Below are 24503 nucleotides of genomic sequence, written 5' to 3' on the forward strand. Positions count from 1 at the left end.
ACTGAATGGTGAATGATGTCACACTACAGGTCTCCTTGAGTAAACCTTTCTTACTGGGGAAGTTTTTGTCTAATTGTTGACTTTGTGTCTGTGTGACCTTGGCCCAATTTCTTGGTTCTGCTTAAAGGAACACATTGCCTTGGAGTGGTCGAGTTGGTTTGTGAAAAGCGTTTGTAACCGTTTGTTATAAAATACACGAGTAGAAAGATGTTTTAAAAGTAGAATACAATGATCTACACAAATATGCCATCGAAATTGCGTGGTTTTCCTTTTACCTCGTCAACTAACACGGTCGGCCATATGGGAGTCAAGGCCATTTATGGGGGTCAATTGACTCCCATAAATGGCAGACCATGTTAGTTCGCAAAGTAAAAGGAAAACCACACAATTTCGAGGCAAACTTGTGTGGATCATTGTATTCTACTTTTAAAACATCTTTCCAACCATATGCATTTTATATCAAATGGTTAATAACACTTTTTATAGACCAACTCGTCCAACTCGGTCCAAGGCAACGTGTTCCTCTACTGTACAGTGCATGCTTAAGTTAAACAAAACCACATCTTCAACCAGGGAAAAAATGACTGGGTAAATTTTGAAATAGAACTAAGAAAATATTATTAGAGCGGGATTTGAGCCTCTGACCTCCTGATTCACTCTAAATGGGAGGGATTAAAAAAAGTTAATCCAAAGGATTGTGATTAGGAACCAATCCATTTTAGAATTTATTTATTTTCCATCTTAAATTGATTGGTTCCCTTTGGATTAACTTTTAAATCTCTCCCACTTTTATATCTCTCACATTTAACAACTAAGCTACATGTACACATGTAGCCTGCATCGCACATTGCCAGTCAGCCTCTTAACAAATTTTATCTGTCAAACCACAAATTAATTAAAGAAATAAAGAGTCTAAAATCATTTTTTTTTATATTATAAATGTAGTTTTATTTAATTGAATATGAAAACTTTAAATAAAGTACTTTTTTTACAGTTTGTTATGAATATTAAAAAATGCATTAATTGAACCCGACAATTAAATCATTTTAATTAGCTACTCGTACAAAATAAATTAAAAATATACTTTTTACTCTGACAGCTTGGTCAAAACAGGATGAGTAAATTTTGAGTTGATAATAATTTCAAAGCAGCCACAATTTTTGGAAGTATAGTATAAATGTTTACCCTAACCCTACCACTTTGCATAAACCTCCTACAATACCAAATTGTGTTAAAATGATTTTGTTCGTTGAAACCGTAAAATGGCAAATACGAATACACCATGCAATGATGTAATCAACATATGCAGAGATTCTGAACATAGTTTTGTTATGGTAATTAATTTTGTATAATTACCAATACACGTGCACATGTGCCGTGCCCTTAAATAAATTAAAGCTGCACTGTGTAGGCCTACATTACAAGATCACTGTCTGAAGTTAATTAGGAATACACTTTAAGTAGTACATGCATGAATAAATAATAAGCTTTGTTACGGTGAGTAGTGATAATAATAATAATATTTGAATACAAAAAATGAATTTCAGATGTACAATAACACAATGTTTAAACAAATGTTATTCAGGTAGTACTCGCAGCAGAGTTGTTGAAACTTTGGGGTGGGTCTTGGTGGGCTAGGGGGACAATGCACCCAATTCCCAATATTAAAATTCAGTTATTTTTGCCCCCCCCCCCCCACTCTCCTCAACTTTTGATTAACTATAGACAGATGGATTGCACTCTAAGCGTCATCGATCGCCAAAAGACCTTATGCATATGACGTCATTTCAGTAGGGCGCCCTCACCTAAAGGTCAAAAGGAGGCTGTTCATTGGCCAATACTGTGCGCCGCGCGTACAAATCTGTGCGTCTAGATTGTTTCGTCACCGTTTTTCCTCTAAGGGGGAGGCTGGAAGACGTCAATGCATAAGGTCTTTGTTGATGACAAACAGTGGAAAAGTTCACACGCGCGTGTACGCGCTGCGCACAACTCTCAGCCAATGATAGCCTTGCACGCATGCACATTTCGTCAAATATCGCAGTCGATGACGCTTAAGTGTAATCCATCTATTGAAACATTTCTAATTACAAACATTATGAAGCCCTTTTGTCTTTGAAAGTATTCTGTCACTTTTACTTCATCAGTCTCTGAAAAAGTTGTTATAATTGTAATTCAGCCTTTCAGTTGCCTTGGATCGGACGAGTTGGTCTTTGAAAAGCGTTTGAAATCGTTTGTTATGAAATGCATATGGTTAGAAAGATAATTTAAAAAGTAGAATATAATGATCCAGACAAGTATCAATCGAAATTGCATGGTTTTCCTTTTACGTTGCGAACTAACACGGTCGGCCCGTTTATGGAGTCCACAAAATGGCCGACCGACGGTGTTTCTTCGAGACGTTTAAGGAAAACCGTGCAATTTCAAGGCATGTTTGTGTGGAACATTATATTCTACCCTTAACCTATCTATCTAACCATATGCATTTCATAACAAACAGCTTCAAACACTTTTCAAAGACCAACTTGCCCGACCCAAGGCAACATGTTCCTTTAACAATGATTGCATTCAACTGCTGATTAAGTTACTGCTGATACTTGGTAAGCAGTTTATGTATTAAAAACAGATATTTCTTAAACAAATAAGCCCCAACCTTGTCTTGAATACAGCTTGCTTATAAGTACTTAACATAAACATCTTTACCCAGCACCTTTTTCCAGAGGGCTTCATCATCTCAAAAATGATTGCTAAAATAATAATATAAGACTAGTCTTATCTTGAGTTAGGACCTTACTCGTCCTAAGTTAATCCTACTAGCCTTAAGTTTTTAAACATTTCCCAGGACTAGTCCTAAGTTAGGACTAGTCCTAACTCTTTGTGAAATCCACCCCTGATTTGTGCCAATAATAATAATATAAGACTAGTCTTATCTTGAGTTAGGACCTTACTCGTCCTAAGTTAGGACTACTAGCCTTTAGTTTTTAAACATTTCCCAGGACTAGTCCTAAGTTAGGACTAGTCCTAACTCTTTGTGAAATCCACCCCTGATTTGTGCCAATAATAATAATATAAGACTAGTCTTATCTTGAGTTAGGACCTTACTCGTCCTAAGTTATTCCTACTAGCCTTAAGTTTTTAAACATTTCCCAGGACTAGTCCTAAGTTAGGACTAGTCCTAACTCTTTGTGAAATCCACCCCTGATTTTTGCCAATAATAATAATATAAGACTAGTCTTATCTTGAGTTAGGACCTTACTCGTCATAAGTTAATCCTACTAGCCTTAAGTTTTTAAACATTTCCCAGGACTAGTCCTAAGTTAGGACTAGTCCTAACTCTTTGTGAAATCCACCCCTGATTTGTGCCAATAATAATAATATAAGACTAGTCTTATCTTGAGTTAGGACCTTACTCGTCCTAAGTTAGGACTACTAGCCTTAAGTTTTTAAACATTTCCCAGGACTAGCCCTAAGTTAGGACTAGTCCTAACTCTTTGTGAAATCCACCCCTGATTTGTGCCAATAATAATAATATAAGACTAGTCTTATCTTGAGTTAGGACCTTACTCGTCCTAAGTTAGGACTACTAGCCTTAAGTTTTTAAACATCTCCCAGGACTAGTCCTAAGTTAGAACTAGTCCCACTTCTTTGTGAAATCCACCCCTAATTAGTGCCAATGTGCAGTGACCGGATGCACTCTCAGGCCTTGTTACAGTCAATACAGAAACAACAATGTAACAATAGTCCATGTCAAAATAACTACAGATCAGTTATTGCTCCTTAACCGTTTGTTATAAAATGCATATGGTTAGAAAGATGTTGTAAAGTTGAATACAATGATCCACACAAATTTGTCTCGAAATTGCGTGGTTAAATTGCCCTTTTAACAAAAAATTATTTATTTTTATTTAATTGCATTTCAAGTGTGTACATGTGCGAACTAAAATGGTCGACCATTAAATGGCCCACCGTGTTAGTCGACGAGGTAAAACGAAAACCACGCAATTTCGAGGCATATTTGTGTAGATCATTGTATTCTACTTTTACAACATCTTTCTAACCATATAAATTTTACAACAAATGGTTACAAAACGCTTTTCAAAGACCAACTCGACCAATCCAAGGCAACGTGTTCCTTTAAACACCAAATGTACAAAATAGTGCACTCTAGTGACTTAGCAAAAAGACACTACTTTTATGTTCATGTTAACAAAAGAGTTCTGACCTGGGCTGGATGAAGTCACTGTCACAGGGATTGTCCAAACAGCCAACCTTTAGGTATGTGTTTTACTTAACATCATTGTCCAATTGTTCAAATTAGAAACCTCCCCACAGTGTGGCTGAACCAAGGCCACATTTCTGTATTGTGTTGAATTTGAGTGGAAAGTCCATAAGGTTGTTTTTGTCTGTTGTTGTCAACATGCTTGAGTGTAAACTCCGCACATTGTGTGGCTGTGACACCTGGGCCATGTTTACTGGTCATTCAGATTTATCAATGTTTAAAAACAGATTTTGTTATGTGGTCAATTCTTGACCTACATGTATTGTACCATGGAGAAGGAAATATTTCTACCTCCATGATTGTACAGTGTACCTATCAACTGACCTCACTTTTTTGTTTTTTTTGTTGAAAATGCAATGTCGATTTTGAAATGTTCAGCTGATTTTTCTTGATACTTCTTCTAGGCAGAATATTTCTCGTGGGATTGTGCAAGTTGATTTTTTTATGAAGAATAACTGCCTACTTAAAGGCAATGGACACCTTTGGTAATTGTCAAAGACCAGTGAAAATTTGAGCTCAATCGGCCATTCACTTTTTTTTGCATTTATACCCTCGGTCCATTTGGCATTTGGTTGGTAAGTTGTTTGCAACAGCTAATTCTATTTTCTCACTATTTAAGTCTTTTGAATAAAATACACTGTGGTGGTTACACCATGTTCACACTAACCACTACAGTAACAATAGAAGGTGAACCCAGTGGACAGTTTTCAGTCACATGAGGGCAGCAGACTTGGGCCCTTCACATCAGACTAAGGCCGTGTCCGAAACGGCGACTTCGGCTACAGCTACGGCTAGATCGCGCGCGTCTGCCTATTCTTCAACACTGGTAGACGCGCTGATCTAGACGTAGCTGTAGCCGAAGTCTTCGTTTCGGACAAGGCCTTAATCAGGGTTCATTGCACTCTGATTGTGAGAGAAGTGTGCCTTCACCAGCCACAATGTGAAAATTCAGAAGTAGAATTTTAGTAGTTCTGTCATTAGAGTAGTTTGGGGATTTTTTCCCCCACAGGACTAAGGAGAGCAGCAGACCATAACCAGGACCCAGTATCATAAAGCACAAAAACTTGCTAAGCACAGCAAAATAATGCTTAGGTAGCAAAGAAATGGTCACCAGCCAAAAGTCCATAAATTTTACACTGTTGTGACTGGTGTCCCACCCATAGCATAGATATTTGTTTGACTAATGTGCACTTCATGATCGTTCCTTAAAAGGAAATTTAATCAACTTTCCCCTGAATTCTGCATAATACTGCTAAAACAGTGCAGATGCATCAATTTTGGTTGACAAAAAGAGGGGAAAAAGTTACTTCCTTGGCAATGGCAGTGAAATTGGTTATTTCCCATTGCTTGGAAACTTCTAACCTACATGTAAAAGTACATGTGATGGAACGGTGAATGTTTATATAGGAACGGAAATAATGTTACTACAGGCAATAAAACGTGTTTTTATTGGAAGCTGTTCATTAAAAAGTTGCGCCAGTGAACCACCATTTGGGAACTTGCCACTTTTACATGTACTGTGAGATAGTGCTGCCAAGATATCCTTACTGCTACGTACATTCTGCATGGCAGTGCCTGATTTTTACACTAGAACACTGCAGGCCTAGACTTGTGGACAAGTCGTTAATGGTCTGCCGCGGTGAGATAGCCGAGTTGTGGCGCTGCTCTCGCGAGATCACTTCTCTCGCGCTGACTGCTGGTTGCCAACTTCGACCGTAGTCGTGAGAGCAGTCAGACGTCTCGCGGGGCCAGCAGTCTCGTGAGAATACCGGGGGATCTGCGCGGAGATTCGGAATAGAGTCGAAACGCTATCACCGCGACAGACATTTAACGACTTGTCCACAAGTCTACTGCAGGCTTGGTGTAAGAGTAGGAAGTGGAAGCCAACAAGGGATCACCTTAAGAGGATGCCACTTTTTTTATTATCAAGTAATAAATCACAAAGAAAATGACTGGGTAAACTTTTAGCTCATTCATTGCAAGAACTTGTCAAGCTGTTATTCTACAATGCTCCTTTATAGTTTATGAAAGACCAGACTGAATAAATATAAAACTTAGCAGAGCTGAACTATTCTTCCCTGTGTGTAAATTATTTGTGTGTGTTTTTTGTCTTGATTCACTTTGCAAAAAGAGGCAAGGATGTTGGTGAACTTTTGAATTTGCCTCAAAGTGAAAAAAACACCAATGTCTGCTGCCCTCTATTGCTCTACAAATGTCCCTTTTTTTTTTTACATTGAAAGGTAATGTGATACGAGTTTGGTTAAGGATTAATGCTTAAAGGCAGTGGACACTATTGGTAATTACTCAAAATAATTATTAGCATAAACCTTAATTGCTAACAAGTATTGGAGAGAGATTGATGCATACCAAAAAAAACACCAAAAAAAACAAAAACTTTTTGCACAAAATTGGGGCGCTTTGAGATGCCTTTAAGGCAGTGGAAACTATTGGTAATTACTCAAAATAATTATTAGCATAAAACCTTTCTTGATAAAGAGTAATGGGGAGAGGATGATAGTATAAAACATTGTGAGAAACAGCTCCAACTGAAGTGACATAGTTTTCGAGAAAGAAGTAATTTTCCACGAATTTGATTTCAAGACCTCAGATTTAGAGTTTGAAGTCTCAAAATCAAGCATCTGACAGCACACAACTTTGTGTGACACAGGTGTTTTTTCGTTCATAGTTATCTCGCAACTTGAGCTGAAACTTTCACAGTGTGGTTATGTTATGCATATGTTGAGATACACCAAGTGAGAAGACTGGTCTTTGACAATTACCAATAGTGTCCAGCCGTCGATTTCACAAAACTCTTCCTAACTTAAGACTAATCTTAGGATTTAGGACGAGTCCCAACCCTGCACTGTAGCATGCAGACATTAAGATTAATCCTAAGTTAGGACGAGTTACTCGTCCTAACTAGAGATAAGACTAGTCCTAACTCTTTGTGAAATCGACGGCAGTGTCCTTTCACGAATTTGTGTGCTTTCTGATGCTTGATTTCGAGACCTCAAATTCCAAACTTGAGGTCTCGAAATCAAATTCGTGGAAAATTACTTCCCTCTCGAAAACTACGTCACTTCAGAGGGAGCTGTTTCTCACAATGTTTTATACCATCAACCTCTCCCCATTACTCGTAATCAAGTAAGGTTTTATGATGATAATTGTTTTGAGTAATTACCAATAGTGTCCACTGCCTTTAAACATCAGGCCTGATACTTCATGGAGGCAACGAAGGCGATTGCCTCCATGTCCCCTGGTCATTGCCTTGGTGCCCTTGAAATGCTATTCAAAAATGAGGCATACAGGCTTGAAACATACATGTCATACATGTAAATACATTTGTCTAACAGCTTTATTTTTTTGGTGAAAATATCTTCCTCTGATATTAAGTCATATTCAAGAAAAAAAATTCTGAAAACCTAAAAAATGCAATCGCATGCTTTTGATTGATTCAACCAAAATTAAGCATAAAAGTGCTGAAATTGTACATGGTTAACCCCACTATTTTCTCCTGGCTCACACAATCATGAACACTGTCTGCGGCTAACAAGGTAGCCTTGTAAGTCTGATAGATACAACAAGGAAGATAGTGGTGGCACTTAAAGGCACTGGACACCTTTGAAAATTGTCGAAGACCAGTATTCTCTCTTGGTGTTGCATAAAATAACAAACCTGTGAAAATTTGGACTCAATTGGTTGTTAAAGTTGTGGAAAAAAACACCCTTGTGAGAAAGAACACCCTTGTCGCACAAGTTGTGTGCTTTCAGATGCCTTGAATTAGAGACCTCAGCTGAGTTCTCAAATTCAATTCAAATATTTAAGTGAGAAATTACTTTTTTTCCTCAAAAACTACGTTACTTCGATGGGAGCCATATCTCACGATGTACTGAGTTCAGCTCCCCATTACTCGTTACCAAGTCAATTTTTATGCCAACAATTAATTTGAGTAATTACCAATAGTGTCCAGTGCCTTTAAAGACCAACTAAATCTGACAACTACTTCAACATTCAATGCCTCAAAGGGAGTTGATTTTGCTCCAAAAGCTTGTGACATTTTGAATGTAATTAGTTAGTCTTCAAAGGCACTACACTCTATTGGTAATTACTCACAATAATTGATAGCATAAAAACAGACTTGGTAATGAGCAAGGGAGAGCTGTTGATAGTATAACCAATTGTGAGAAACGGCTCCCTCTGATGAAATCTAGCTTTTGAGAAAGAGGTAATTTATTACTCAAATATTAAAATTCTTCAGACCTGAAGCATTTTTATGCATCTGACAGCACACAAATTTGTGCAACAAGTTTTTTTTTTCATTTACTATTCTCTTGGAACTTTGATGACCAATTGAGTAAAAATGTTAACAGATTTGTTCTTTTATGCATATGTTGGGATACATACAATACAAGTGAGATTACTGGTCTTTGACAATTTTACCAAGGTGTCCAGCCACTGAACTCTTCATAACTTAGGATTCGGACGTAGGACGTGTCAAATCCTGTATTCAAAGACGTTAGGACGCATTGAACCCATCCTAAGTTAGGACAAGCTATTCGTCCTAACTCGAGATAGGATTAATCCTAGCGTTTTGTGAAATCGACTGCAGTGCCTATAAGTGCTGCCATTATCTTCATTATACAACTTTTAAAGGGTGGTGGGCACTATTGGAAATTAGTCGAAATAGTTATTAGCATAAAAGCTTACTTGGTAACGAGTAATGGGGAGAGGTTGATAGTGGTGTGAAAATTGGCTCCCTCTGAAATGACGTAGTTTTCGAGAAAGAAGTAATTTTTCATGAATTTAATTTTGAGACCCCAGAATTAGAATTAGAATTTGAGGTCACGATATCAAGCATCTAAACGCACACAAGTTTGTGTGCAACAAGGGTGTTTTTTCTTTCATTATTATCTCGCAACTTCAATGACCAGATGAGCTCAAATATTCACAGGTTTGTTGCTTCATGCATATGTTGAGATACACCAAATAAGAACTGGTCTTTGACAATTACCAATAGTGTCCAGGGTCTCTAAGTAAGCTCATTAGTTCTGTAAACATGTAAAGTAATCTACATGAGAGTGTACTTTTAATTGAGTCAATGAAAACCTAAAAAAATACAATCCTAATATGCAACAATATCATGTTTGCTTCAACACACCTACTCCAATGCACTAATATACAAAATGCTGGTAAAACAAACAACCTTACCCTGCTTTACCAGTCCATGACTATTGCTTGACATACACACTTCTTGACATTGCGATTCCAAATCCATCTCAGGTACTAGTTCTCTTCTGGATCACTGTTTGACCTGACACAAAGGTTCCAAATCCATCTCAGGCAGTAGTACTTTTCCGACCTGGATCACTATTCCAAATCCATCTCGGGTACTAGTTCTCTTCTGACAGGGATCACTGTTTGAACTGAAACAAAGGTTCTAAATCCTTCTCAGGTACTTCCGATGTGGATCACAGTCTGACCTGACACAAAGGTTCCAAATCCATCTCAGGTACTAGTACTTTTCCGACGTGGATCACTATTCCAAATCCATCTCGGGTACTAGTACTCTTCTGACAGGCATTACCATTTGACCTGACACAAAGGTTCCAAATCCATCTCAAGTACTAGTGCTCTTCCGCCGTGGATCACTGTTCCGCCGCGGATCAAAATGCACAATATCAGCGTAGTTGACCTTTGGCTTCTCTCCCTTATCATCTCCCGTCGTCTCACTCGCCTCTTCCTCATCCTCGACAGCGTATTCTTCCTCATCACTACTAAACTCAAGGTCAGCATACTGCAACCCTTCCACATTCATGCTCTTCGGATCAGGCTCAAACTCATCTCGATACTCGCACTCAATCATGTCATCCTCATCCAGGATGGCGCCCCCGACTGCCCCCTCCAGGCGGTGCCTGTCCGGGATCAATCCAGGCCGTGGGGGCTTCGGACTTGACTGTTCAGCTGAGCTTGCCCCTTCCTCTGGCCCTTCCATAAGAGGGGTGATACTGGAGCTTGCCATTCTCGAGGACGGGAAGGCGTACAGCCCGGAAGAGTTCCCCGACATGTTGCGTCGAATCTGGATCCTCGCTCTCATCTCCTGTGGGGTCAGGTTCCTGGAGCGGTTCTCTCGGCCGCAGACAAACGAGAGTCTCGTCTTCACAAAGTAAACGATGAGAAGAATAAAGAAGAGGACCACGATGACCCCAAGAGAGATGGCGACGATCTTAAAGACATTCTGCATCGTCGACTCCACCGGACTTATCTCAACATTCAGGGTCTTCGAACCTATGCTGTCTTCCCCGACTGCGGTGCATGTAATATTGTATTCAGTATCTGTCAGCGTGTCTAAGTTGAGCAACACGGTGCTCCTATCCTTGCTCATATGGTATTGGTTCTTCTCATCCAGATTTGGAACGAAGCTCCAGATGTAATTTGCTCCTGGTGAGTAGCAAGAGAACGTCGGATCATCCTCTTTATGGTCGTCATGCGACACCAGGATGGTGCTCCTCTCCGCGAAGGTGCAACTCTTCTGCCGCACACTGTTTAAGTCAACTCCGATCTGCTGCAACTGCCTGTTTGCTCGAGTCAGCGAGAACTGCGAGATCGTCGTGAGACACTGATACGTGTCGCCCTCTTGATGATCAGTCATGTCCTGAACAATACACTTCCTCAGAGCATTTTCGTTTTTGCGTGAAATGTTCATCCCCATGATCGGCCTAAACCCGTTGTTCCTGTTCCGCTCCCACAGTAACTGAATGTGAAGATTCCAGGAATTTATACAGCATTCCAAAGTGAAGCCGGTTCCTTCTTTATAAGCCGCCTCCGGAGAAGTCACACTTATCAAACACTCTGGGTTTCTCTCCCTTGCAAAGAAATAAACCTTCACCCTCGCGCACATTTTTTTGAACAAAGTTCTCTCGTGGGATTGTGAGATGTTAGCGACAACATAAACAGCGCAGCAGTATTTGTCGCGATCATCCCTTAACGTGATGTTGCGCGAAATTTCAAGATCAAAGTCACTGTCAGTATAATTACTGAGCAGTGAATAATTCTTTGCAGTGTATTCGCCTTCATGAATGGCTAAGTCATTCCGAAGCCACTCAACCTCCATCTCATCTGTAAGTCCCCTAATTTGGCAATTTAAAACCGGGGCAACTAAGCTCTCGTCAGCCTCGGTGAAATACTCGAACAAATCTTTCGGTTTTCGGGTGAAAGTCACATCAGGTGTTTCGGTTTGCGCAAACGCGCAGCTTACAACACATGCCGCTAGTAAAGCTGCCGTGCAGTACAGATGCTTAAACTCACACGCATCCATGATGCCTTGATAATGGCTGCGCAGTTCGTGTATACTTAAAATTCCAGAAATGCCGCCTGAAGAGTCAGTGTGGTGACCATTGCTGAATCAATGTCAAACAGCAAGAACAACTGGATAACTCACCGACAGATTTTACATACGTAGAAGGTGCTTCTAAACCCTTACAGTAATATTTCCCCGATATTATGTAGAACATCCACTCTAAGACGTTTTCATTCAGCATTCATCGAAGCCATGAATTCCAATTTGAAGAAGTATTCATTTAGCGTTCATCAAAGCCAGAAATTCCAACAGGAATTCCTAGTGATACAATCCAAGTCAAGAATTCGTCACAGACTGCAGCTCTTTTTCCGCAGGCATCTGTGTTTAAACTAAACAAAACATACAGCCACAGACGACAACGCACTCCTTTACAAACCGTCCATCAACAAACCTCTTCGCTTTCAACTGTTTATCATCATCTATGAATTACCGGTGAGCTATTTTCCACATCATGAAGTTTACTCCACCACAAACATAAACTTGCTAAGTGTATATTTTTTATGGTGGATCGAATGTGAACTGTAACGCTGATGTGAATCGTTATGGCAAGTTTGGAAATTCTCTTCAAACCAAACCGTGAAAAGCAATCGCTGGAATCTCTCCGACGAAACTGACGGCAGCATCAGCAAGCAATCAGCCTAGCCTGGAGTTCAGATGTTGATGTCATTCCACTCTCTACTCTAGCATTGATGATTATTCCGCATGTACAATCACAAGCAACTCTCAGTCTTTGGATATCTGAGGATGATTTGTTTTTGAGTTTGACGCCCCCCCTGCAGGAAGAACATTCCGCAAATTGGCGACATTTCTGTGGACATAAGCAGATAACATCGAAGGTTTTATTAATCAAACTTCCATTTAAACCTACAGGGGAGGGAAGTGCTCTCTCAAATTAAAGGAAAACAGTGAGGGAAATACGGAGAAAGCAAGAAGCAAAAATGGATGGAGAAATCACAAAATAACAATTAATTGTACTATAAATTAGTACTTGTGCTGCTACAGTGTAAAATTTTGGCAAATCAACCCCTCCTCCCCCCCCCCCCCCCCCCCCCCCCGAGTCAATACAACCTGGTATTTATTTTATATAGCCGAGTCTCTGTCTCTCCTTCGCTGGTCTGTCTTGGCCTTGGCGATCCAAGAAAGTGTATAGACTAACTATCATTGAATTGGTTTTCTAGGAAGTGGCCCTTCCAAAGGATATCGCTTCAACAATAATGAAGTTCCAGTATGTAGGAATTGGGCTCTAGGTCGTACAAAATGTAAACTGAAAGAATGGCTCCAAGGTAAAATCAGTTTTGTGAAAAAAAGTTATAAAAATGTTTTTTTTTGTTATAATAAAATAATACTTAGAAAGAGGCCTTTCAATAGACGATGTGACCTCTGATGTCACTCAAAAACAAATAACATGATTTGCGCTTTGCGCGCATACCGCCGGGCAAAACCTTTGTGTTTTGGAGCCATTCTTTCTTTGGAAGCGATATCCTTTGGAAAAGCAAAACCTTTGTGTTTTGGCAGCCAGGTAGAAAGTGTATGCAAATTTTACCATGACTACGCGTCTTTTTGCCCGGCATAACATGACGTATACAGTGTTTTGTCAACAGAGGGCGGTTTGAATATAAACATAGGTCACATCGTTTGCTTGCAAGAACAAAAAATTATATTTCAATATGTATGGATGGGGGTTCGAGATGCAGGGCCCCAAAAGGTTGAATTAGCTTTGTAAAAAAAATTGAAACAGTTTTAAATTACAAGATAGTATCATAAAATCATTTCTGGTCTAATTTTATAATTTCTGTTCCAGTGAAAAAAAAAAAAAAAAACATTTCATAACATGATCGTTTTAAGAATGACTGATGTTTTTTTTTCTTGAACTTTGAGGCCCTGATATATCAAATAGGCGTGTTTTTATAATCACCCACTTTGGAACCGAGAAGTTTTCACCGAGCAAGAAGAAGGAGGTTTTTTTTAATGTAAAAACCATCCCATGATGTCGGGGATCTTTATGACAATTAAATTATGAGTATTGCAACCGGAAATTTCTTCACCACATGGGAACTGACCATCTGGCCGAGTAAAAAAAGAAATATGTTAAGCGTCCCCGCCCGCTTCCTTTTTAGATGCCGCCTCCTTTTTTGTTTTATTTTATATTTTATTTTGTTATTTAAATGCACATTTTTATTATTATTTGTTTTTCTATGAAAAAAAGGGTTAAAAACGATCTCAGCTAAAACAATCTGAATGTCTTGTCTGAATGTCTTGACCAAAATTTTTCATTAAATGTATTGTGTGTTTGAGCAGTAGAAAAAACAATGGATATTTGACATTTTAAAAAGAATGGCGGCCATCTTGAAAAAAAAAAAAAAAAAAAAAAAAAAAACCCTTCTCCTTCCTTTTTTTGAGAAACCCGGACACTAAACATGTTTCTTTTTGTTCTGCCTCAATGGTTCTCTCCCAAGCAGAACAGACTAAAAAAATGTGGGTGCCACTGCAATGCCATTTTCACATAAAAACAATTATTTTCACTTTCTTGAAAGCTAAGATTGCATGAATGAATGAGTGAATGAAGAATCAAGGCTAAAACATTAAATTTAGTTCTGAAATGTTTTGCACAGTTGTGTTACTAGATAATTTTATTTGGCATTTGGAAAGAGGGCAAGCAGGGGAAAAGATGTATAACAATTACGATCATTATTTATTTTATAACAACTTGTTTTTGGGGTTTTTTTTTTTTGGGGGGGGGGGTTCAAGCAGGATTTGTCCTCAACTCTTGTCAGTTCACTGGTTCCCAAGTTTTTTCACTGGTCTATTGTCTGAGGTTTCCTTTAAAAACTGTCAAAACTGTCTGGGATTTTGTAATTTGAAGCAATATGAACATCAATATGGGAAGCCATAGTGACAGAGTTTTGCCTGGTCCTAGGGTGTTTAAATAATAATATAATATCAAAGTCTTATTATAGCTCACGTATCTACCAAACAAGGTCCTCAAGGCGCTGAGTATATATACAAACTTTCAGAAAGATAGGTTAGTGCAGTGATGAATTGTGAGACCCAATTAGTTAGCACCTTATAAGGGTTTACAAGGTGCTACGGCGCATAGAGCAGCAACACTGTGTTCTTTTACATAGTACATGCGTTACACAGCACATGGGACCAACGGCTTTACGTCCCATCCGAAGGACGAAGCAATGGTAAGTGTCTTGCTTGAGGACACAAGTGTCACGGCTCGGGATTCGAACCCACACTCTGCTGATCAGAAACACCAGAGTTTGAATTCGATGAACTTAACCGGTCGGCCACGACACTTCCACTTCAACTTGTAATTGTTTAAAGAGAATATTGGCATGGGCAGCTGTCTCATACGACTCTGAAAGGTGATATCTTTGTCAAATTCAATTATGAAACCATGGGTCAAGTTGCATAGTTTTTTATTGATTTGAATCTCTTTGTAAAATGACGCCATTTTGTTTGGGAGTGATTTTTGTACTGAAGGAAAAAATTCACTAAACAAAAACATCAAAAAGTATTTATTATAGGATTGCGAAGGAAAACAAATCTTTTAATTTTAAGTCTGACAGCCTAATGATTATAAGTTCATACTGGAACCATTTCAGATTTAAAGGGAAGGTACATGTTTGGTAATTACTCAAAACAAGTATTAACTTAAAAACTGACCTGGTAACGAGCATTGGAGAGCTGTTGATCGATAGTATAAAACATTGTGGGAAACGACTCCCTCTGAAGTAACATAGTTTTTGAGAAAGAGGTAATTTCTCACTAAAATATTAAAAGACTTCTAGCTAGAAGTCTTTTATTCCTATCTGAAAGCACAAATATTCGTGTCCAACAAGGGTGTTTTTTCTTTCATCATTTTCTTGTAACTTGAGCCCAAATTTTCACAGGCTTGTTATTTTATGCGTATGATGGGATACACTAAGTGAGAACATGTGTACAGTGCCTTTAAAGGCACCGAACAACTTAAGTAATTGTCAAAGACCAGTATTCTTACTTGGTACTGTGTACCCCAACATGCTAACAATAACAAATCTATAAAAATTTGAACTCAATATTGGTCATCAAAGTTCCAAAAGAAAGGAAAACTACCCTCGTTGCACAAACTTGTGTGCTTTCAGATGGCTTATAAAAAAAGGCTTCAGGCCTGAAGTCTTGTGTTATTTGAGTGATAAATTACCTTTAAAAAATCAAAAACTATACATGTTTCTTCAGGGGGAGCCGCTTCTCACAAGAATGTTTTATACTATCAACAGCTCTCCATTGCTCGTTAGCAAGTTTTTACATGTATGCTGACAATTAATTTGAGTAGTTACCAATAGTGTCCAGTGCTTTTAATGATGTCACCTCAAACATTTCACTACATGTAGGTGTAAACATGTCAATATTTTTGGTCCATGATTAACAAAAATGTGTCTTTTCCCGCTCTTTCTGGAGTATGACTGTCATTCAAACATGTTGGTTTGCAATTTTGTGTTCTGATAAGACACCGAATTTGTAACCTCGTGGGTAAACAATAAGTTGATAAGTGATCACATGCTTGTAAGATTAGTCATAAAGTAAATCACTTAATGCTACATTACAACAGAAATAAGCCAAGTAGTATCTACATGTAGGTTATCAGGGTTCAAATTTTACAGTGTCTATGTGGACTGCATTCCTGATCTTGAGCATCGTGCCAGTAAACTTGTGTCAGCCATGCAGGGGCACCCGCGCTGTTGTGTTTTTCAGTAAAGTACAAGGCTTTGTGTTCTTGATTTTTTCCTCAAGAGTCTGGGGGGGGGGGGGTGTGTCTGTATCCTGCCACCACTGAAATAATAATAAGTTTCTGATTTACCTATACAAAAGATATTACTTTTTGTAAAAATTTGGGAAAAAGTGGTGGCAGGATACGGACAGTTTTACGTTTTGAGCCGGTCCGGAAAATTTTCTGTATGGCGCCACCACTTTTTCATTCGATATATGAAATAATATAGTCTAATTATAACCTCAATGAGATAACCCTTTTTTGTGAAAATGAGTGAAAAAGTGGCTTGCGCCATACTGAAAGTTATCCCTTTACTAAAAAAAAATAAACCCTTGCACTGTCATCACCATCTTGTTTTCTGTACTATGCTTGTGCCTGACATGTCATTACCAAACCAGTAGGCCTACCACCCGACGACCCTAAAGAATGGATGGGTCTTTCTCTTTCTGCAGCTCCACACACTCACTCTGCTGAGACTGCTACCAACAACCAGTAATGAATCAAATGGTTTACCTCCATTTCTACCTCCATGGTAACTTTTACCATAAAATTATAGAGTAAGGTTTTACAAATCACTCACTCACACCCACACACAATTAAACAATATTCCTCCAGTTTCCAAATATCCGCGGTTATCATTGAGAAAATACACAGATTCAATTCAATGTTCAATTCAGTATTCACCAAATGATCACAAATCTCCGTTTTGGCAAAAAACCTCCACAGAAAACAGAGTCCATAAAAAGAAGTACTTACCATTATTATCTGCCATCCACCGTAACACACTCCATGAAAACTCAAATGAAGAACACACCATCAGCAATAAGGAACATAGTCATTATTGAAGCAAGCATTGTGAGCACAGAATCTGTGGTTTACCTGTAATCTTTCGAGAAGAATTATCCCTTCTCCCCCTTCGGCATACACCAGACACTCACACAACACAGAGCGGTGCAGTGTTCATTTCATACGGCAGGGGATCACCAGCTTGCTCTACCCCCGAAATCCCTTCGCCATATGACAGGGGTTACTTCCTGTCGTTTGAATCCCTACACAATACCACATGTGCATGGCTGACTTTGTGCTTTGTATTCTGTTCTTTTTCTCCTGGATAATATTGTTTACGTACCGGAGGTTTTTTCTCCTTTCTCTATGGCCTACCTAGGTAATTCGCTCAGGAATGAAACCAGTCAGTCAGGTAGATTTTGTGAAAGGCATTCGGTCTGCTGTGTTCTTCCTCCATGGTCTAGCTAGTTGACGGTGCAAGAGACCCTATTTCCACCTAGTGTGGGTGCAAATATTAGCCCATTGGGGTCACCCATCGAACTGTTGTGGCTGGCTATGAACACAAATTCTGATTGTTCACTTGTTGTGTATAGCTTTTCCGTATAGCAGTTACCTATGGTTGAGTGATTTGGATTGTCGGGTTATTGACGTGCTTAAAGGGGCACCCCTGTCGTGAAATTGTTTTTTTTTATAACAAAGGGGATTTCCGGTTGAGTGAGCTCGCAGATGGAGTATTGACTTTTCTAAAGGTTAACACGTGTGATGGATTATTATAAATTAATAAAATATACGATTATTAAAAACTGTTTTGGGATAATACACTGGAGCCATGTTTGTCCTTGAGGCCAAATGTCTCCCAAAGGAGAGCACGGGCTAATTGGTTTATTAAAGATGTACTCTTGGAATTGCTTCGATTGATAGTCACTTTAAATGCAGTGGACTCTACTGGTAATTACTCAAAATATTTATTAGCATAAAACATTACTTGGTAACGAGTAATGGGGAGAGGTTGGTGGTATAAAACATTGTGAGAAACGGCTCCCTCTGAAGTGAAGCAGTTCTCGAGAAAGAAGTAATTTTCGACGAATTTGATTTCGAGACCTCAGATTTAGAATTTGAGGTCTCGAAATCAAGCATTTTAACGCACACAACTTCGTGTGACAAGGGTGTTTTTTCCTTTCATATGATCTCGCAACTTCGATGACCGCTTGAGCTCAAATATGCACAGGTTTGTTATTTTATGCATTGGAAAGTCACGTTAATAATGATTTCTTGGTGGAGCAATCCATGGATCGAGTGTGATTGCTTGATTTTTTAAAGGAACACTCTTCCATTTCTTTAATCAAGGACATGTGGTGGATTAGGTCAACTGTTCCCTAAAGTTTCAACGCCTTTGAATTCCCTTTTGAGCGGGTTTGTACCCCATGCTTTGGGTAATTTATTACTGATGGTTTGACAGTTTCTTTAACTGCAAAGAGGGGTCATCAAAGACTGGTCCTTTTAGCCCACAATAATTGTGAGTTAACATGTGTACCTCTGTATACGGTCCGAACGAGGCAGTCATTATTTAGTGAGACAAATTGGTGATTTATTTATTTCCTTTATTTACCGGTGAGCCAAACCAGTATGACAACTTGTTTCTTTTGGACCCTGCATACAGTTTAGAACGATAAACAAATCATCATATTAAAGGCAGTGGACACTATTGGTAATTACTGAAAATAATTATTAGCACAAAACTTTACTTGGTAACGGGTAGAGGGGAGAGATTGATAGTAAAAAAAGAAAAGTGAGAAACGGCTCCCTCTAAAGTGACGTAGTTTTCGAGAAAGAATTCATTTTCCGCGAATTTGATTTCGAGACCTCAGATTTAGAACTTGAGGTCTCGAAATCAAGCATCTGAAGAAAGCACACAACTTCAAGTGACACGGTGCTTTTTCTTTCATTATTATCTCGCAACTTCGACGACCAATTGAGCTCAAATTTTCACAGGTTTGTTATTTTATGCATATGCTGAGATACACCAAGTGAGAAGACTGGTCTTTGACAATACCAATAGTGTCCAGCGTCTTTAAAGGGTGCATTGTATTGCTCAGTCCATACCCTACCTCCATGGGCTGTTCCTTGCTCTATGGTTTGGTCCTTACGGCAATTTCTGTTTAAAGACACTGGACACCTTTGGTAATTGTCAAAGTTATCACTTTACGTATCTCAACATATGCACAAAATAACAAACCTGTGAAAATTTTAACTGAATTGGTCGTCGAAGTTGCGAGATAATAATGGAAGAAAAACACCCTTGTCACACGACGGCTGTTGCTAAAAGTAAGTGTGTTGCTATAACGTCCTGTACCTCAACACACGATGACGCAGAAACCTAGCCATAGCCGTAGCTGTAGCCGACCTTAGGGTAAGGGTACAGGGGTGGGGATTTAAAGACACTGCACACTATTGGTAATTGTCAAAGACCAGTCTTATTACTTAGTGTATCTCAACATATGCATTAAATAACAAACCTGTGAAAATTTGAGCTCGAAATCAAACTCGTGGAAAATTACTTAAGTTTCTCGAAAACTATGTTACTTCAGAGGGAGCCGTTTCTCACAATGTTTTATACTATCAACCTCTCCCCATCACTCGTCACCGTAAGGCTTTATGCTAATAACTATTTTGAGTAATTACCAATAGTGTCCACTGCCTTTAATAACCCCCAAACAGAGAAAAGCCCCAACTTTAGTTTCAGATTTTATCAATCTAGCTAAAAAAAGCCATGAGGTTTTAATCACAAGCTTTTCCTTTGTTAAGTTGACTAGTCTTCCTCTCGCTGCTTTGCTGATATCCCCCTGTCATTCATTTCCTCTCTGTGTGTTTCAAGGCCATGTGCGGGAACCTTCTTTCTGTCAACTACTTGAGTCATCGTTTGAATCCTACAGCTGGACTGGTTCATATCCGATATGACTTTTCTCCCGCTTATACTTCTGTAATTTTTTCTCATGCATTTTCTAAATTTCGATTTTTTGTTTAAAGGGAAGGTACACGTTTGGTAATTACTCAAAACAAATAATATTAACTTGAAAATTTACTTGGTAACGAGCATTGGAGAGCTGTTGATAGTAAAAAAACATTGTGGGAAACGACTCCCTCTGAAGTAACGTAGTCTTTGAAAAAGAAGTAATTTCTCACTAAAATAATAAAAGACTTCTAGCTAGAAGTCTTTTATTCCTATCAGAAAGCACACAAATTCGTCCAAGCAAGTGTGCTTTTTCTTTCATAATTTTCTCGTAACTTCGATGACCAATTGAGCCCAAATTTTCACAGGCTTGTTATTTTATGTTTATGATGGGATACACCAAATGAGAACACTGGTCTTTGACAATTACCAAACGTTTACACGTGCCTTTAAGCCACTTTGAGTCTTTCACATTTTCTAGAACGAAGAAAACACTCACAACTGGGAGTAAAGTAGGTGACAGTGTTCCCAAACCCTGTATAGTACTGTATGGTTCTCATGCAGAGAGTCTGTAAAACCTACTGAAGTGTAACATTGTACTCTCTAAAATGTAAAAGAGTGACAAACACCACTCTTTAAATTTCGAGTTGTCCCTCCATTATGGCTATTTAAAAAGAGTGGTGGTTATTTCACTCTTTTAGAGGGGTCACTTCAGGACAAAGTGAAAAATCACTCAAAAAATGCAAAAAGAGTGGAAGACCCCTCGAAAAAGAGTTGTCCCTCATATGGCTCTTCAAAGAGTGTTTGTTTTACTCCTTTGCATTTAGAGAGTAGAGGTTCCTAGAATAAGAGAACCCGAGAACGTAAGCCGCTATTCATCCTGGCATACGAGAGGTGAAATTGACACCGAACATTGCTCTCTGTAATGCTCGTCATAGGGGTCTAAAATATCGCTGGAAAATCTCTAAAATGAAAGTGAACTGTTTCGCTTATAATCCCAAGGCGGGTGAATCATCTCTGAATCACTTGTTTACAGAAAGTTTGGCCGTACACATGTGCCAGTCCATTTCCTGACACGTAATTAATTCTTTGCGTACGTGAGAATACTGTGAAGGGGGATTAGTGGCTTTTGGTGAGCTTTCTCCTGAAGATGATCAGAGCATACATATCGAAACGTCGACGGTTACACCACTGCGTCCGTGTCCAACTTTAGAGTCGTCCCAAAATATAGGTTGGTAAAGGTCCCAACTTGAGCGTTTAACACTTGGGGTATGCTCAAAATAGGGTAAAGCCTTTTGACGAAAGTCAAGACCTTCGTGACTTGGACAGCTCCGCGCACCGGGTGGCGAAGTGGCTTCACTGTCTCCTTCCAGTCGCTTGGGATCGCGGCTCTACGTAGCTGTCCAAATCACGAAGGTCTTGATAAAAGGCTATACCCTATCTTGATGCTCAAGTTGGGACCACAAAGGCTTTGACAAAAGGCTAGATATGGGGATATATCCCCCAATGTTGTTCTACATAAATAAATAAAACAAGGTTAATGAGGCCTTTTGTTTCTCCTTTTTTAGGTTGTATTTTTGAGCTCCATATTAAATAAAAATACATAGGGAACTTTTGAGATCCTTGCTATTTATCTGAAGATGATCCGGTTCAGATAGATTCCCATTCTCAACAACGCATCACTGGCATGGTGAGATGTTGCCCCCATACATCTGTATACACTATTTCTTTTGGATACCCCAGTCTTCTTAATTCCCCTGCATGTTGTGGAGACCTTTGGTTTTCACTTGTTTGTTTTGTCCTCGATATCCACAAAGTATATCCACCTACTATTTATAACTTTGACACAAAGATCCTTTCTGTTTACTTTATGATTGGAAGATGATCCGGTGTCAGATGCAATTGTGTCCGCCATGCAATAATGTCCGTTCCGGACACTTTTGCATATGCAATCGTGTCCGGGCTATGCAAAAACCGTCCGGCGGACATGAATGACTGTACATGTATATGCGCGCGTAAGCGAGCGTGCATGCACTGAACCTACGTATAATTATGCAGCATGAATATTCACGTGTTTTATGATTGCAGCGAATACCTAACAGCCGGCCGAACATTTCCATGCACGTAGCTTGTAAAAAAAGGGCGTTTATTTTACTGCAATGACGGTTTTGCACGGGGTCGGACACAACTGCATATGCAAATGTGTCCGGGCGGACACAATTGCATTATGCAGCAGCGTCCGGGCGGACACGATTGCATATGCAAAATCGTCCGGCGGATATATTGCATATGCAATTATGTCCTCCGGATAGTATTGCATCTATAGAGGACATAATTGCATGCGAAACCGGTTTAGCTGAGGTGTTTCTGAACACACATTTTCAACAATGCATCACTATTCTAGCACGGTATGTTGCTTTCCTTTGTCCTCTGTAACATCTTTACAAAAAGTTTGTAAATTTTTTTTGTTAGTTCATTTGCATGTGGAGACCTCTTGTCTCTTGTTTTTCCTTTTTTTAGGGCCCTCGATCTCCACCTATGATTTATAACTTTTATACAAAGATCCTCTGTGTTTACTTTATGATTTGAAGATAGTGTGCCCTGATTTGTAACTGATATTCATATAAACCACAAGGGAAACTGACTGGGTAAGTTTTGAAATGATTTTGGGGGTTGAACAAAGAATTGACTAGAGTGGGATTCGAACCAACGACCTCTGGATTAACGTGCCGTCGCTCTACCAACTGAGCTATCTAACCGTATGTTGGCGGTGTCCCTATTTTGTCAATATCTTTGTTCGGGGTGCCAGTCAGAAGCCCCCCCCCCAAAAAAAAAAAAAAAATAAAAAAATAAAAAAATAAAATAAAAAATAAATTACACTATGATTTATAACTTTCACACAAAAAAATATCCTTTCTGTTTATGATTTGAAGATGATCCGGTTCCAGATAGATAGTTCCCATGTGGTGCTAATACAGACCTTCCTCTGAACAACTATTATCACACCTTTAAAATTGATCGGCCATCATTCCATACTTCACGTGTTGATCATTCCCAGAGGATGTCCACTTCTTACACGGCATAACAACTGATTAAATTAGTTCTAATTGCTTGGGTGTCATTGATCAGGTTAATTTGTACGGCCATCAATCAAACCATGAAGGGGGGGGGGGTGGGGGGTAATGAGATGCTTCCATCTGTCCTTGGTTGTAGATGTGCGGTATTTTCCCATTGTGTGGATCTTTGCATCTAAATTTATAGTTGGCAGTTTGTAAAGCCTATGTACGCTGCTGTTTTACTGCATTCTCTAGCAGAAATACTTGTTTTCATTTACAGGCAAAGCACTTTTAACTAATATCAGACTTTTTGTGTTGGCATGGTGAAATAAAAACAGACGTTTTCACACATAAAGACATCCTGCTATTTAATGTACAGTGCCTTAAAGTCTATCAACCTTTATCATGGTGCAGGACGGCATCTTGAATTTCTCCCATTGATATCAATGTTACCAAACCGAGGCTGGAAGAACAAACTAGTCTGGTTCCTATAATGCAACATGATTTATTAGCATTCACTATTGTTATTTGATACAGGGAACATGACCAAGATGGAGGCAGCATGATAATGGTATATTGTGTGGATCTTGGCATTTATAATTGGTTATTTGTAAAACCTGTGAAAAGCTGCTGTTTTTCTGCATTCATTTGGATTTTGTTTTGTTTTCACACACAGCTAAAAATTAAACCGATAGGCAAAGCACTTTCAACTAATCTCAGACTCTTTGTGTTGGCATGGTGTGGTAAAAATAGACGTTTTCCCACATAAAGACATCCTGCTCTTTAATGTCCAGTGCCTTTAAAGTCTAACATTACAAAATGTACCAAGTGTGAAAGGAAAACTATTGTTGTACTGTCCAGGGTCCCTTGTAAAATCTTGTCGGAGGTCCGGATCTACGACAAGATCTTCAGTCAGTGGAGGTTTTGACCATAGAAGGACAGAGACTAAGGACGTGCGCGAAATCATCGCGTGGGAAGGGAATCTTTGACTCCCCAAAAGGCAAGTAGGACAGGCGAGTGGGGGTAAGCTAGGCGACCCCGGGGATATTAAACTGGGTGTACAAGTCCTGAGGAAAAAAAAAAATTAAGTGTGAATCAAACGGTGGGTTCAAAATCCCCCAGAAATTTCCCGGGGTTATATTTCCCGGGGAATTGCACTGGTAAGAATTTGGCTTCTATGGGAACGATTGCGGGTTTTTTTTGGAAAAATAAAATCTTTGTTATAACAACCTTCATTTACAAATTGTACACAACTTTATTTATTGTTTAAGGTTCAATATATAATGTATACAATCGGTATACATAAAGGACAAGCATGACTA

The 24503-nt window shown here is 39.1% G+C and overlaps 1 protein-coding gene across 1 annotated transcript; it reads right to left on the reverse strand.

The window, feature by feature from the left end:
- Nucleotides 1–9231: 9231 nt before the first annotated feature.
- LOC117297031 lies at nucleotides 9232–17719 on the reverse strand. The gene is made up of 2 exons (XM_033780153.1): nucleotides 17146–17719; nucleotides 9232–12441 (listed from the first exon to the last, which is right to left on the reverse strand). The coding sequence occupies exon 2, from the start codon at nucleotides 11589–11591 to the stop codon at nucleotides 9894–9896; it is 1698 nt and encodes a 565-aa protein (XP_033636044.1). The 5' UTR covers nucleotides 11592–12441; nucleotides 17146–17719; the 3' UTR covers nucleotides 9232–9893.
- Between the last annotated feature and the right edge of the window lie 6784 nt (nucleotides 17720–24503).

This window comes from Asterias rubens, chromosome 11 (assembly GCF_902459465.1).
Source record: "Asterias rubens chromosome 11, eAstRub1.3, whole genome shotgun sequence".
Lineage (NCBI taxonomy): Eukaryota > Metazoa > Echinodermata > Asteroidea > Forcipulatida > Asteriidae > Asterias > Asterias rubens.